Source organism: Staurois parvus, unplaced genomic scaffold (assembly GCF_062004578.1).
Source record: "Staurois parvus isolate SC_StPar_1 unplaced genomic scaffold, SC_StPar_1.0 ptg002279l, whole genome shotgun sequence".
In the NCBI taxonomy this organism is placed as follows: Eukaryota; Metazoa; Chordata; class Amphibia; order Anura; family Ranidae; genus Staurois; species Staurois parvus.
Window position 1 is genome coordinate 46,010 of NW_028320075.1, and position 13,213 is coordinate 59,222.

General features: G+C 47.7%; 1 protein-coding gene across 2 annotated transcripts in view; it reads right to left on the reverse strand.

Moving 5' to 3' along the window:
* Positions 1–1,808: 1,808 nt before the first annotated feature.
* Positions 1,809–13,213, reverse strand: part of CHGA (chromogranin A) — a 37,546-nt gene continuing 26,141 nt past the window's right edge. The window contains exons 7-9 of one of the 2 annotated variants that reach the window (XM_089665630.1): positions 12,098–12,472; positions 6,412–6,853; positions 1,809–2,675 (exon numbers count right to left, since the gene is read on the reverse strand). In XM_089665630.1, the coding sequence (XP_089521756.1) occupies positions 6,447–6,853; positions 12,098–12,472 (782 nt within the window). In that variant the 3' untranslated portion in view covers positions 1,809–2,675; positions 6,412–6,446. The remainder of the gene's footprint in view (positions 2,676–6,411; positions 6,854–12,097; positions 12,473–13,213) is intronic. The other variant, XM_089665629.1, reaches the window with a different exon arrangement.

A 13,213-nucleotide genomic window follows, 5' to 3' on the forward strand; every position in this document is an offset into this window, starting at 1 on the left:
TTTCTACATGGCAAATAATTTCCTAGCAAGTGTAGTAGAGTAATAGAAATCCAACAGACCCAACAGTCATGACATGCATGCTGCTGATTCTGTGTCATTGAATCACTCATTGAAAGGGGCGTGTTCAATATAATAGCCGTGTGGAGTTCTATTAGTGAGGTCATTCATTCTTTGAAAAACAGGCGGCAGTTATTGCCCTTATTTAAGGAAGGAAGGCAAAAAATGTTGGACATGCTGGTTACAGTGCATTTCTCTCTGAAATTCTGAGGAAAATGGGTCGTTCCAGACATTGTTCAGAAGAACAGCGTACCTTGATTAAAAAGTTGATTGGAGAGGAGAAAACATATAAAGAAGTGCGGAAAATGATCGGCTACTCAGCTAAAATGATGGCAAATGCTTTAAAATGGCAACCAAAACCTGAAAGACGCTGAAGAAAGCGAAAAACTACCATTGGAATGGATAGAAGAATAGCCAAAATGGGGCGGACTCAGCCAACAATCAGCTCCAGGAAGATGAAAGAAGGTGTGACATTCCCTGTGAGGACTCAGCCAACAATCAGCTCCAGGAAGATGAAAGAAGGTGTGACATTCCCTGTGAGGACTCAGCCAACAATCAGCTCCAGGAAGATGAAAGAAGGTGTGACGTTCCCTGTGAGGACTGTTACAATTAGAAGACGCCGATGTGAAGCCAAGCTATCTGCAAGAAGTCCCCGCAAAGTCCCACTGTTGGGAAAAAGACGTGTGCTGAAGAGGTTACAATCTGCCAAAGAGCACATTGACCGGCCTAAAGAGAAATGGTGCAACATTTTGTGGACTGATGGAAGTAAGATTGTTCTTTTTGGGTCTAGTGGGCAGAGACAGTTTGTCAGACGACCCCCAAACACTGAATTCAAGCCACAGTACACAGTGAAGACCGTGAAGCATGGTGGTGCAAGCATCATGATATGGGGATGTTTCTCATACTACGGTGTTGGGCCTATTTATCGCATAGCAGGAATCATGGATCAGTTTGAATACATCAGAATACTTGAAGAGGTCATGCTGCCTTATGCTGAAGAGGAAATGCCCTTGAAATGGGTGTTCCAACAAGACAACGACCCCAAACACACCAGTAAACATGCAACATCTTGGTTCCAGACCAACAAGATGGACGTTATGGAGTGGCCAGCCCAATCCCCGGATCTTCATCCAATAGAAAACTTGTGGGGTGACATCAAAAATGCCGTTTCTGAGGCAAAACCAAGAAATAGAGAAGAACTGTGGAATGTGGTCCAATCATCCTGGGCTGGAATACCTGATCACAGGGGCCAGAAGTTGGTTGACTCCATGCAACACAGATGTACAGCAGTTCTCAGAAACAGTGCGACTACAACCAAATATTCATGAAGTCATTCAAAGGAAAGCAAAATCTTCAAACATTTCTCAGTTTATATAGTGAATGTTTGAGTTTGTAAAGAAGAATACAAACACGGCCATTTTTTTGAACCGTCTAATATTCACTTTTCTTCCATTTTTTTTAGAGGAACAACACAAATTTGATGTATTTTTCTTCATGTTTTGATTTGGAATAGAATGTGTCGTGTTCCCAATGCATTTGTGTGGATGGAAATAAAAGTATTAGAAGGATTTTCAGCTTTTTTAACTTTTTTCAACACTCTGCTATTATTTTGAACACAACTGTACGCCCTTGTAGATAGCTAAAAAGATCAATGGTGCCAGTAAGAAGTTATCTGAGAGGCAGGAACCCTTAGCAACCTCTGGAGGAACCCTAGTTGAGAAACCCTGATGTAGCAAAGGAATCACAAAATATAAAGGAAAAAAAATTATTTTATTTCCCTGTAAATAATTTTTACAACAGAATAGACCTCCACTCCCCAGATTTAATCAAAAAGTAACAAGTTATTGCAATATGTCAATCTAACATAAAAATGACAGTTGTACTAAAAAGCATTTAACGTCCAAACTGAAGCCATAAAAAAAAAAAAAAAACTGAGATGTCATCAGATTCATCCCCTTAGATCTTCGGACACTCCGTATTGCCTCTGACGCGCGTGAAAATGGATTGGAAAATAATCTGTGCCAAGAGCTAATTTACCCCCCCAGAAAAAGATGAATGTGTGGCGACCGGCCAGCATGATGGACTGGTGAGAACAATGGATTAAAACTAGTGCATGTTTAAAGTAAACTTGTCATGGGAGCCTTATGGGGCAGCCATGGATGATCTCCTTCTGTAAATGGCCTTCAAACCGACCCTCTGGCTTTGATACTTTTGGAGTCACGGACTTGGCACAAGCATCCAGGTCAGGAAAATCGAGGAAAAGTCCTCATCTGCATGCTTGCTTTGAGACTCTGGGCTCCAATTGAAGCCAGAAGACCAGCAAGACAGCCAGGCGGTTAGCATTTTAAGAAGGATGGTCAGCTATGGCGGCCTCCAAGTCTCTCTTGTGACAGGTTTCCTTTAACCCCCCCCCCCCGCTGCTGCGATAAGGGTGCGCAATGTGTGTTGCCGATGGCGGTGGTGGGATTAATGTGAGACACACATGTAAAAGGTGCAATGGTGTATATTTTTTTTTTTTAGGATCGGGTCGTCATTCATCCCCTCCTCAAATCATGCAGTTTGTGGGCGACATTTTCCAGCTCAGCCTCGATAGCGGCCAGGCTCTCCAGTTCTTGATCCTGCAGGAAAGGAAGAGAAATGGAATCTCGTTTTGGCATTTTCAGCAGAATTTTAGAACAGAAGCTCAATAACCCACCTTGGCCAATAGGATCTTTACATTGCATCAGTATTCAGTATATGTTGGACGAAGGCCACAGGTATTTGCCCAGCCCAGACAAATTCTGACCGTATTTGTTCAATACACCGATTTCCTATTTTCATCAGAATTTTATAACAGAAACTCAATAACCCACCTTGGCCAATAGGATCTTTACATTGCATCAGTATTCAGTATATGTTGGACGAAGGCCATAGGTATTTGCCCAGCCCACACAAATTCTGACCATATTTGCTCAATACACCCATTTCCTATGAGCTCCATCTAGTGGCCACAATGCAGTATTTTTCCTGGTTGAGTTATTTCAGGCAAATACCACATTATGGTCAGTAGAGGGAGCTATCAATCATCACTGTCAATCATCTCTGTATTAAGCAAAATATGGCCTGAATTTGTGGGCGCTGAGCCAATGCTTGTGAAATTTTCCCAGTTAATTTTTATGGCTAGACCCCTAACAGGGGTAAACCTAATTAGTCAAATCTCATCTGAGCTTTAACATGTTAATGTATTTCAAAGGGGATTTCAAATCCTTTGCTGCTTTTATTACAATATTCCCTGGTGATCCGGCTATAAAGGTCCTTTCAAATCCTTTGCTGCTTTTATTACAATATTCCCTGGTGATCCGGCTATAAAGGTCCTTGTTCAGGCACTTCCTGTTATAGCGTGACAACGCTTTGTCTCTGTCTCCTAATTGTGCTCCTCTTGTTGTCACCCTGTTCTAAGCACTTCCAATGGAGGTTAATGTGTGCTTGGCTGTACAACACACTTGACGCAGGACCGGTGTGGTCACCATCAGGAAACCCACCCTGGGAAAGGCTATGCAGTGCATGCAGACATGAAGTGGCTGCAAAGAGCCTTCAGAAGATGGGTAGCAGCGCACAAAAACAAGAAATTCATTTTAAAAATATGGCAATTATTTCTATCGTACTGTATTTAAGAAAGATGAGAGCAAACATCATTTTCTTCACACAAATAGAGCTTTCTTCTGGTGGTATGTGACCGCCAGGGGCAGACTGACAACTCATGGGGCCCCTGGGCAATAGGGGATCATGGGGCCCCTGTGTCCTTGCCCAAACTCAAAAAAGCCTATGAAAAAGGTACCAGGGACATATCATGGGGCCCCCTACTGACCCCGGGCCCTTGGGCAGTGCCCGAGTTTTCAAATGGTCAGTCCGCCCCTGGTGATTGCCACTAGGATTTCTATTCTTTATTATATAAATAAATATATGTAAAAAAAGACTGCCAATTAAAAAAAAAAAAACAACATATTATCTACTTCATGTTATAAAACATATATAAAAAAAATAAAATCTAATTGCGCGATCATGCAACACTGTACCCAAATTAGATCATTTTCTTGCAATCACCACTGGGATTTCTATTCTTTATTATATAAGTATTTTTCAAAAACAAAAATACATATTTTCTATTTCCTGTTATAAAACATATCCAATAAAAAAAATCTAATTGCGCGGTCATGCAACACTGTACCCAAATTAAATTTATATAATTTTCTTCACACAAATAGATCTTTCTTCTGGTGGTATGTGATCACCACTGGGATTTCTATTCTTTATTATATAAATAAATATATAAAAAAGACTGACATTTTTGAAAAATAAAACATATTTTCTACTTCCTGTTATAAAGCATATCCAATAAAAAAAATTAATTGCGCGGTCATGCAACACTGTACCCAAATGAAATTTAGATCATTTTCTTCATACAAATAGAGCTTTCTTCTGGTGGTATGTCATAGCCACTGGAATTTCTATTCTTTATTATATAAATAAATATATATGAAAAAAGACTGACATTTTTGAAAAAAAAAAAAAAACATTTTCTACTTCCTGTTATAAAACATATCCAATGAAAAAAAAATCTAATTTCTTCATAAATTTAGGCCAAAATGTATAAAATAAATCATATTAAGTGTATATTGATTGATTTTTGTGAATGTTATAGCATCTACAAACTATATACTGTATACAGGAATTTACGCAGCTAGAGACGATATACTACTAATGGCGGAGATATAGTTATAGTGGAACTGTGACAGTGTGGTGGGCAATCTGGTGCTAACAGACACTGGCTGGGAAGATAACTAACTAACTGACACTGATGTCGCTATTGACACTAATAAAGTGATCAATGATAATACTATACACTGTACTAATGACACTGGCTGAGAAGGGGGTGATATCAAGGGGAAATCGAGTGGGTTAACTGTGTGTCTAACAAGTGTGATACGTATTATAAAAGTCCTGGATTCTTTCTTGGATACACAAAATATACCTGAATATAACATTTATAGGTAAAGTTGATCCAGGGAATATCTGATTGCCTCTCGGGGGATCAGGAAGGATTTTTTTTTTCCCTGCAGGAGCAAATTGGATCGTGCTTTGCTGGGTTTTTTTTTTACCTTCCTCTGGATCAACTGTGGGTGTCGGATTATAACTTTTTTTTTCTATGGTTGAACTGGATGGACTTTTGTCTTTTTTCAGCCAGACTAACTATGTAAGAAACTATGTATAATATGTGCTGCTTTTACTCACAGATCTGGCTGTTTTTGTTCCCTGCTTTTCAGGGAGAAGAAACAGCCAGACTGCTGTTCTCTGTGTTACAGAGTTCTGTGTGTTTGTGAACACAGAACTCTGTGCTGTGATTGGACATAACCAATCAGCAGGTTTCCACCGAAATCACTGACTAAAATCTGATGCCAAATTCGTGCTGTATCCAATCGCAGCAGGGGTCAGCAGAGGGGTCCGCGCATGCGCGCTGCCAAACCAGGAAGTGCCTGGCTGTGCTACCTGCTCACAGTTGATCTACTGTGAGCAGGTCAAACTAACACATTCCTGTGGTTCTAAGGTGCCATTATCATGGCTTTAACTATATGAACGCTTTTTGGACTCTATTCAGGGCCAGGCCAGGCCAAGCAGTAGGCAGAAGAGGTGGCCTCCTTGGATGATTAAGCATGCGAAAAGTGCAGGAACTGCAACCTATGCTGCTGAAGTTGTTCATATCTCATGGTTGGGTGCCCTTTGGCCTTTTCGTCTTGGTTGCTAAAGTACCTTTTCCCAGCACTAAAGCTGGCCATACACACTTCTAAGAATCAGCAGAGGAATGAACCTCACGCTGAGGCTGCAGGTGTGAAAATATCCCAACAGTGGCTGCATCTGATTATATGAAGCCACTCTTCGGCCAGCAATTTTCTGCTTGACTCCTTCGCTTTTGCAATCGGAGGATGTTGGGTGGGAAGGGGATAAGCAGGGCCACCCACTAAGAAAATTCTCACAGTGTATGGTGAAGCTAACTCTTGAGGTGGTGCTCCATCAATTCTAGGTATCTCATGGTTTGCACCCTAGGTTCTACTCAGAGCATCCCCAAATCTGTATAGGAAATGTAATCATGGCAATATGGTACGAGAAGTATGTAAAAAGTGCAAGGGTTGCATTATGTTCAGATCTACAGCATGATGGGATGGTGGTGGTGTATGGTGGTGGTGGTGATGTATGTTGGTGGTGATGTATGTTGGTGGTGATGTATGGTGGTGGTGGTGTATGTTGGTGGTGATGTATGGTGGTGGTGATGTATGGTGGTGGTGGTGTATAGACATGTCACGGTTATGGACAACGTACCATTGTGTAGTGGACAATGGCACGAGCTGCTGCTTTTACTGTGACCATTCTGATGTTCTAACACCAACCTCGGTCTTCCTGTTGGCACTGCCCTCTTCCTCCTTCCTCTCTTCTGGCCGTTTGGATATTTTAGGCTCCATGTCCTCTCTTGAGGTTTTCTGCTGTTGTCTGTCTTCATGCTCCTCGCTAGCCGGCTCGTACTTCTGGTCTTTGATGGGAATTTTCATGGACCGGTCTGGGTCCTCCTCACTAGTATCACGCTTGGCGCATCTCTTGGCTCGAAGCTCCTTGGCCAGCTCATCCATTTTGTTCCATCGTTTGGAATCCTCGAGGTCTTTGGTGGTTTCATCGTCAGAACAGTCAGCTGTCTCACTTTCCTGTTGTTTGCTTTCCTTGCTGGTCTCCGCTTCTGATCTGGTGTCTTCAGGAATCCTCATCGAATCTAAGAAGGCAAGGAATTAATGGACAAGTCGAATGGGTTCTGCTACTCCTTCTATCTAACTCTACTCTCCTTAAATACTCTGTACTGCTGAAGGACTCTGCTCCTTCCTCTATAACTCTCCTCTCCTGAAATACTCTGCGCTGCTGAAGGACTCCGCTCCTGCCTCTTCCACTCCTCCTTCTCATTTTCCTCTCCCCTGTTCCCAAAATCCATTCACTATATCCCTCTGCTCCTCCCAAACATTTGTATATTGTGCCCTCACTGCTTCCCTCACCCCTCTATGGCACCCACCACCTCCTCCTATTACTCCACTCTCCAACTGACCCCAACACCTCCACTAGTAGTTTCTCACGCTCCTGCACATCCCGCTCCCATGCCACCTTTCTCACCCTTCTCCTCCTCATAACCGCGGGGGACATCTCCCCGAATCCTGGCCCTCCACCACCCGCACAAAACCCTCCCGCCTCCACGTCCTGCCGCAACCCCCGCAACTTAGTATCTGTCCCCCTGCTCCCTAAAATCTCCCCCCCGGTTTCATGTGCACTCCTGAACGCCCGATCGGTGTGCAACAAGCTTACCGCCATCCACGACCTCTTTGTTTCCCGCTCCCTCAACCTCCTGGCGATTACGGAAACCTGGATCCAGCCCACTGACTCTACCTCCCCTGCTGCACTCTCCTACGGCGGTCTCACCTGGACCCACTCACCCAGGCCCAACGGTCGTAAAGGTGGTGGGGTTGGCCTGCTCCTGTCACCGCTGAGCACCTTCCGAGTCCTCCCAAACCCCCCCTCCCTATCCTTCTCCTCCTTCGAGGCCCACTGCGTCCGACTATTCTCCCCAACCCTCCTGAAGATTGCTGTGATATACCGGCCTCCTGGATCCATACCCCGCTTCCTGGAAGACTTCTCCTCCTGGCTACCCTTCTTCCTCTCCTCTGAGCTACCCACTATCATCCTTGGGGATTTCAACATCCCTGTCAACCTCGACAACCCGGACACAGCCCGTCTCCTCCACTTAACCTCCTCCTTTGCACTTGCACAGTGCATACAATCCACCACCCACTCCGACGGTAATATCCTTGATCTTGTCTTCTCCAACCGCTGCGCTCCCCACAACCTCACTAACACCCCCTTCCCTCTCTCTGACCACAACCTGATTACTTTCTCTATCTCCTCATCCTCCAACGCCTACCCTTCCAAATGTCACACTACTACCAGCCGTAACCTCCGCAACCTTAACCCTGCCTCCCTCCACTCCGCAGTTGATCAACTCCATGACCGCATCCTCCCCCTGTCCTGCCCCGACTTGGCTATGACCGCCTACAACAATGCGCTGTCAACCGCCCTTGACTCACTAGCGCCTTTAACCACACGCAACATCAGACCCCGACCGCTCCAGCCCTGGCAGACTGATCACACCAAAACCCTCAAACGACACAGTCGTGCCCTGGAGCGACTATGGCGCAAAACCAAATCCCAACAAGCCTTCACCCGATACAAATCTGCCTTCCACACCTACACCTCCTCCCTCCATACTGCCAAACAAGCCTACTTCCTGACCCTCATCAAGGCCCTCTCCTCCAATCCTCGCCGACTCTTCTCCACCTTCAACTCTCTACTCTCGCCACCCCCACCTCCACCCAGCACCTCACTCACTGCCCTTGAGATTGCCAATCACTTCAAAAACAAGATTGACACAATTCGCAAGGACATTGCCGCAACTCACACGCCTTCTCAACCCGTCCCCTCTCACACAGCTACCCCCTCATCCCCCCTCCCCCTCGACATAACCCACAGGGACTTCGTCGCTGCTCAAACTCCCTCCAACCCCCTTCCCCCTCACTCAGCTACCCCCTCTACACCCCTCTCCCACGGCCCCACCACTGCTCTGACCTCCTCTCCCACCCCACCCTACATTCCTCATACTGAAGCTCCCCCAACACTCCGCACCTTTGACCTTACTACCATCGAAGAAGTCTCCGAGATCCTCTCTGATGCCCGCCTCACCACCTGCCCCCTTGACCTTATCCCCACACAACTCCTACAACCTCCCTCCCCCTCCATCCTATGCTCCCTCACCCACATCTTCAATCTCTCCCTCTCCTCCGGCACTTTCCCTTCCCCTCTGAAACATGCACACATCACCCCCATACTTAAAAAGCCCTCCCTGGACCCCAATGACCCGAACAACCTCAGACCCATCTCCCTGCTCCCATTTACATCTAAACTCCTCGAGCGCCTAGTCTACGCCCGCCTATGCTCTCACCTCAACGACAACAACCTCCTCGATCCCCTACAGTCCGGCTTCCGTCCCCTACACTCCACCGAAACTGCCTTACTCAAACTCTCCAACGACCTGCTAACCGCCAAAGCTAATGGCCACTATTCAGTGCTCCTACTCCTTGACCTCTCTGCGGCCTTTGACACAGTCGACCACCCCCTCCTCCTCAAAAAACTACACTCCCTCGGCCTCAGAGATTCTGCTCTCTCCTGGCTCTCATCCTACCTGTCACAACGCTCTTTCAGCGTTACCTATAATGCCACCACCTCCCTCTCACTCCCCCTCTCTGTTGGGGTCCCTCAAGGCTCTGTCCTCGGGCCCCTTCTCTTCTCCATCTACACCTCCTCCCTTGGCCAACTCATACACTCTCACGGCTTCAACTACCACCTCTATGCCGACGACACACAAATCTATCTCTCAACCCCCCACCTCACCCCCTCGGTCTCCGCCCGAATCACACACCTGTTGAGCGACATATCAGACTGGATGTCGCTCCACTTCCTTAAACTGAACCTCTCCAAAACCGAGTTTCTTGTCTTCCCCCCAGCCCGGACACCACCCCCCATTGACTTCTCCATCATGTCCAACAACGCCACCATCAAACCCGCCCCGCAGGCCAGAGTACTTGGTGTCATTTTGGACTCCAACCTATCCTTCCAGCCCCAAGTCCACTCTTTAACAAACTTGTGCAGACTCCACCTCCGCAACATCGCCAAAATCCGCACGTTCCTAACTCCAGAAACCACTAAACAGCTCATCCACTCCCTCATCATATCGCGACTCGACTACTGCAACTCCCTCCTCACTGGCCTGCCTCGCCGCTGGCTATCCCCGCTTCAGTCCATCCTGAATACGGCTGCCAGACTCATTCACCTTTCCAACCGCTCCGTTTCCGCCACCCCCCTCTGCCAATCCCTCCACTGGCTTCCGATTGCGCAACGGATCAAATTCAAAATCCTAACGCTGACGTACAAAGCTGTCCACCATACTGCCCCGAACTACATCACTGACCTAATATCCAAGTACCGCCCAACACGCACACTCCGCTCCTCACAAGACCTCCTTCTCTCTAGTTCCCTGGTCTCCTCCTCCCATGCCCGCCTCCAGGACTTCTCCAGGGTGTCACCCATCCTCTGGAACTCCCTGCCCCAACCCATCAGATTATCACCTACTCTCCTCTCCTTTAGGCACACCCTGAAAACCCATCTCTTCAGGGAAGCCTACCCCGCCCCCTGTTAACTTGCCGACCTCCTCCACTCTTCCTACCACTCCATCCCCCACAGCTATCTCCTCCTGTACCACCATCCCCTCCCTCCTAGATTGTAAGCTCCAAGGAGCAGGGCCCTCGATCCCCTCATGTTTTGCATTGTATTGGTATGGTTCTGTCACATGTTCTGTCCCCCTTTGTAATGTACAGCGCTGAGCGAACTATCGGAGCTTTATAAATACTGTATAATAATAATAATAATAATAATAACTCTCCTCTCCTGAAATACTCTGCGCTGCTGGAGGACTCCGCTCCTTCCTCTATAACTCTCCTCTCCTGAAATACTCTGTGCTGCTGGAGGACTCCGCTCCTTCCTCTATACGTCTCCTCTCCTGAAATACTCTGCTCTGCTGGAGGACTCCGCTCCTTCCTCTATAACTCTCCTCTCCTGAAATACTCTGCGCTGCTGGAGGACTCCGCTCCTTCCTCTATAACTCCTCTCCTGAAATACTCTGCGCTGCTGGAGGACTCCGCTCCTTCCTCTATAACTCTCCTCTCCTGAAATACTCTGCACTGCTGGAGGACTCCGCTCCTTCCTCTATAACTCTCCTCTCCTGAAATACTCTGCACTGCTGGAGGACTCCGCTCCTTCCGCTATAACTCTCCTCTCCTGAAATACTCTGCCCTGCTGGAGGACTCCGCTCCTTCCGCTATAACTCTCCTCTCCTGAAATACTCTGCCCTGCTGGAGGACTCCGCTCCTTCTCTATAACTCTCCTCTCCTGAAATACTCTGCACTGCTGGAGGACTCCGCTCCTTCCTCTATAACTCTCCTCTCCTGAAATACTCTGCGCTGCTGGAGGACTCCGCTCCTTCCTCTATAACTCTCCTCTCCTGAAATACTCTGCACTGCTGGAGGACTCCGCTCCTTCCTCTATAACTCTCCTCTCCTGAAATACTCTGCGCTGCTGGAGGACTCCGCTCCTTCCTCTATAACTCCTCTCCTGAAATACTCTGCGCTGCTGGAGGACTCCGCTCCTTCCTCTATAACTCTCCTCTCCTGAAATACTCTGCACTGCTGGAGGACTCCGCTCCTTCCTCTATAACTCTCCTCTCCTGAAATACTCTGCACTGCTGGAGGACTCCGCTCCTTCTCTATAACTCTCCTCTCCTGAAATACTCTGCACTGCCGGAGGACTCCGCTCCTTCCTCTATAACTCCTCTCCTGAAATACTCTGCACTGCTGGAGGACTCCGCTCCTTCCTCTATAACTCCTCTCCTGAAATACTCTGCGCTGCTGGAGGACTCCGCTCCTTCCTCTATAACTCTCCTCTCCTGAAATACTCTGCGCTGCTGGAGGACTCCGCTCCTTCCTCTATAACTCCTCTCCTGAAATACTCTGCTCTGCTGGAGGACTCCGCTCCTTCCTCTATAACTCTCTTCTCCTGAAATACTCTGCTCTGCTGGAGGACTCCGCTCCTTCCTCTATAACTCCTCTCCTGAAATACTCTGCTCTGCTGGAGGACTCCGCTCCTTCCTCTATAACTCTCCTCTCCTGAAATACTCTGCGCTGCTGGAGGACTCCGCTCCTTCCTCTATAACTCCTCTCCTGAAATACTCTGCACTGCTGGAGGACTCCGCTCCTTCCTCTATAACTCTCCTCTCTTCATTGTCTTTCAATATCCTGTTTATTCTGTATTTCTCCATATAATCTCAGATATCTGTCACCATCTTTACAGGTATGTAACCAGAACGTACTGTCCTCCCTCTGAGTGTCGTCCTCCTCGTTCTCTGTCTCGTTACTTTCCTGCTTCAGATCTTCCTTGTCGTGGTCTCTGATCTCCTCGTCCTCAGGATCCTTCTTGGACTTGGCCTCCTTCTCCTCGGATGCTCCATCGCTGACGTCTTCCTGATTGTCCTTGGGAAGCTCCATGTCATTGATCTCATCGGTGATACGATTGTCGATCTCTTCTTCCTCCGGGGTCTCCTCTCTCTTGCTGATCTCGTTGCTCTCCAGCTCCTCGCCGCTGTCACCTTCCTGAGAGTGCTCTGAGCTTGCCTTCCTCTCTTCATCTGGCTGCCTCTTGGCCTCCTCGCTTTCCGAGAATTTACCGTGAAACTCGTCTGATTTTTCTGCAGAGAAAGAGAATAAATTGTTTACAGGTCAGAAAACTGGGGCGCCTTCTGGGGGGGGGGTATGCTCTCTGACGCTGCATTCTAATGACTTCCCCCGGTGTGCCTCAATATCTGACCTCATTCCTGCGGGCCTGGAAGATCTATCAGTGTTCACCGAACGTTTTATTAGAGGAGCGAGATCGATTGGATGGAGAAAACCCATCAGAAGAAAATAAAATGGCAAAAATAATAAAAGGCATTTATGACGTCTTTTGTATACGAATATTGTGCGTTCTGATATATTTGAGTGTAACTCCTTCATCCTCTCACCATCCCCCACACCAACTTTATTCCCACCATCCCCTGCACCCCCTCCCCCTTCTCACCATCCCCTGCACCCCTTCTCACCATCCCCTGCGCCCCCTCCCCCTTCTCACCATCCTCTGCACCCCTTCCCCCTTCTCACCATTCCCTTCACCCCCTCTCCTTTTCTCACCATCCCCCAAACCCCCTTCACCTTCTCACCATCCTCTACATCCCCTTCTCCTTCTCACCATTCCCCGAACCCCCTTCCCCTTCTCACCACCTCTGCACCCCTCCCCCTTCTCGCCATCCCCTACACCCCCTCCCCCTTCTCACCATCCCCCGAACCCCGTCCCCCTTCTCACCATCCCCCGTGCACCCTCCCCCTTCTCACCATCCCCTGCACCCCTTCTCACCATCCCCTGCGCCCCCTCCCCCTTCTCACCATCCTCTGCA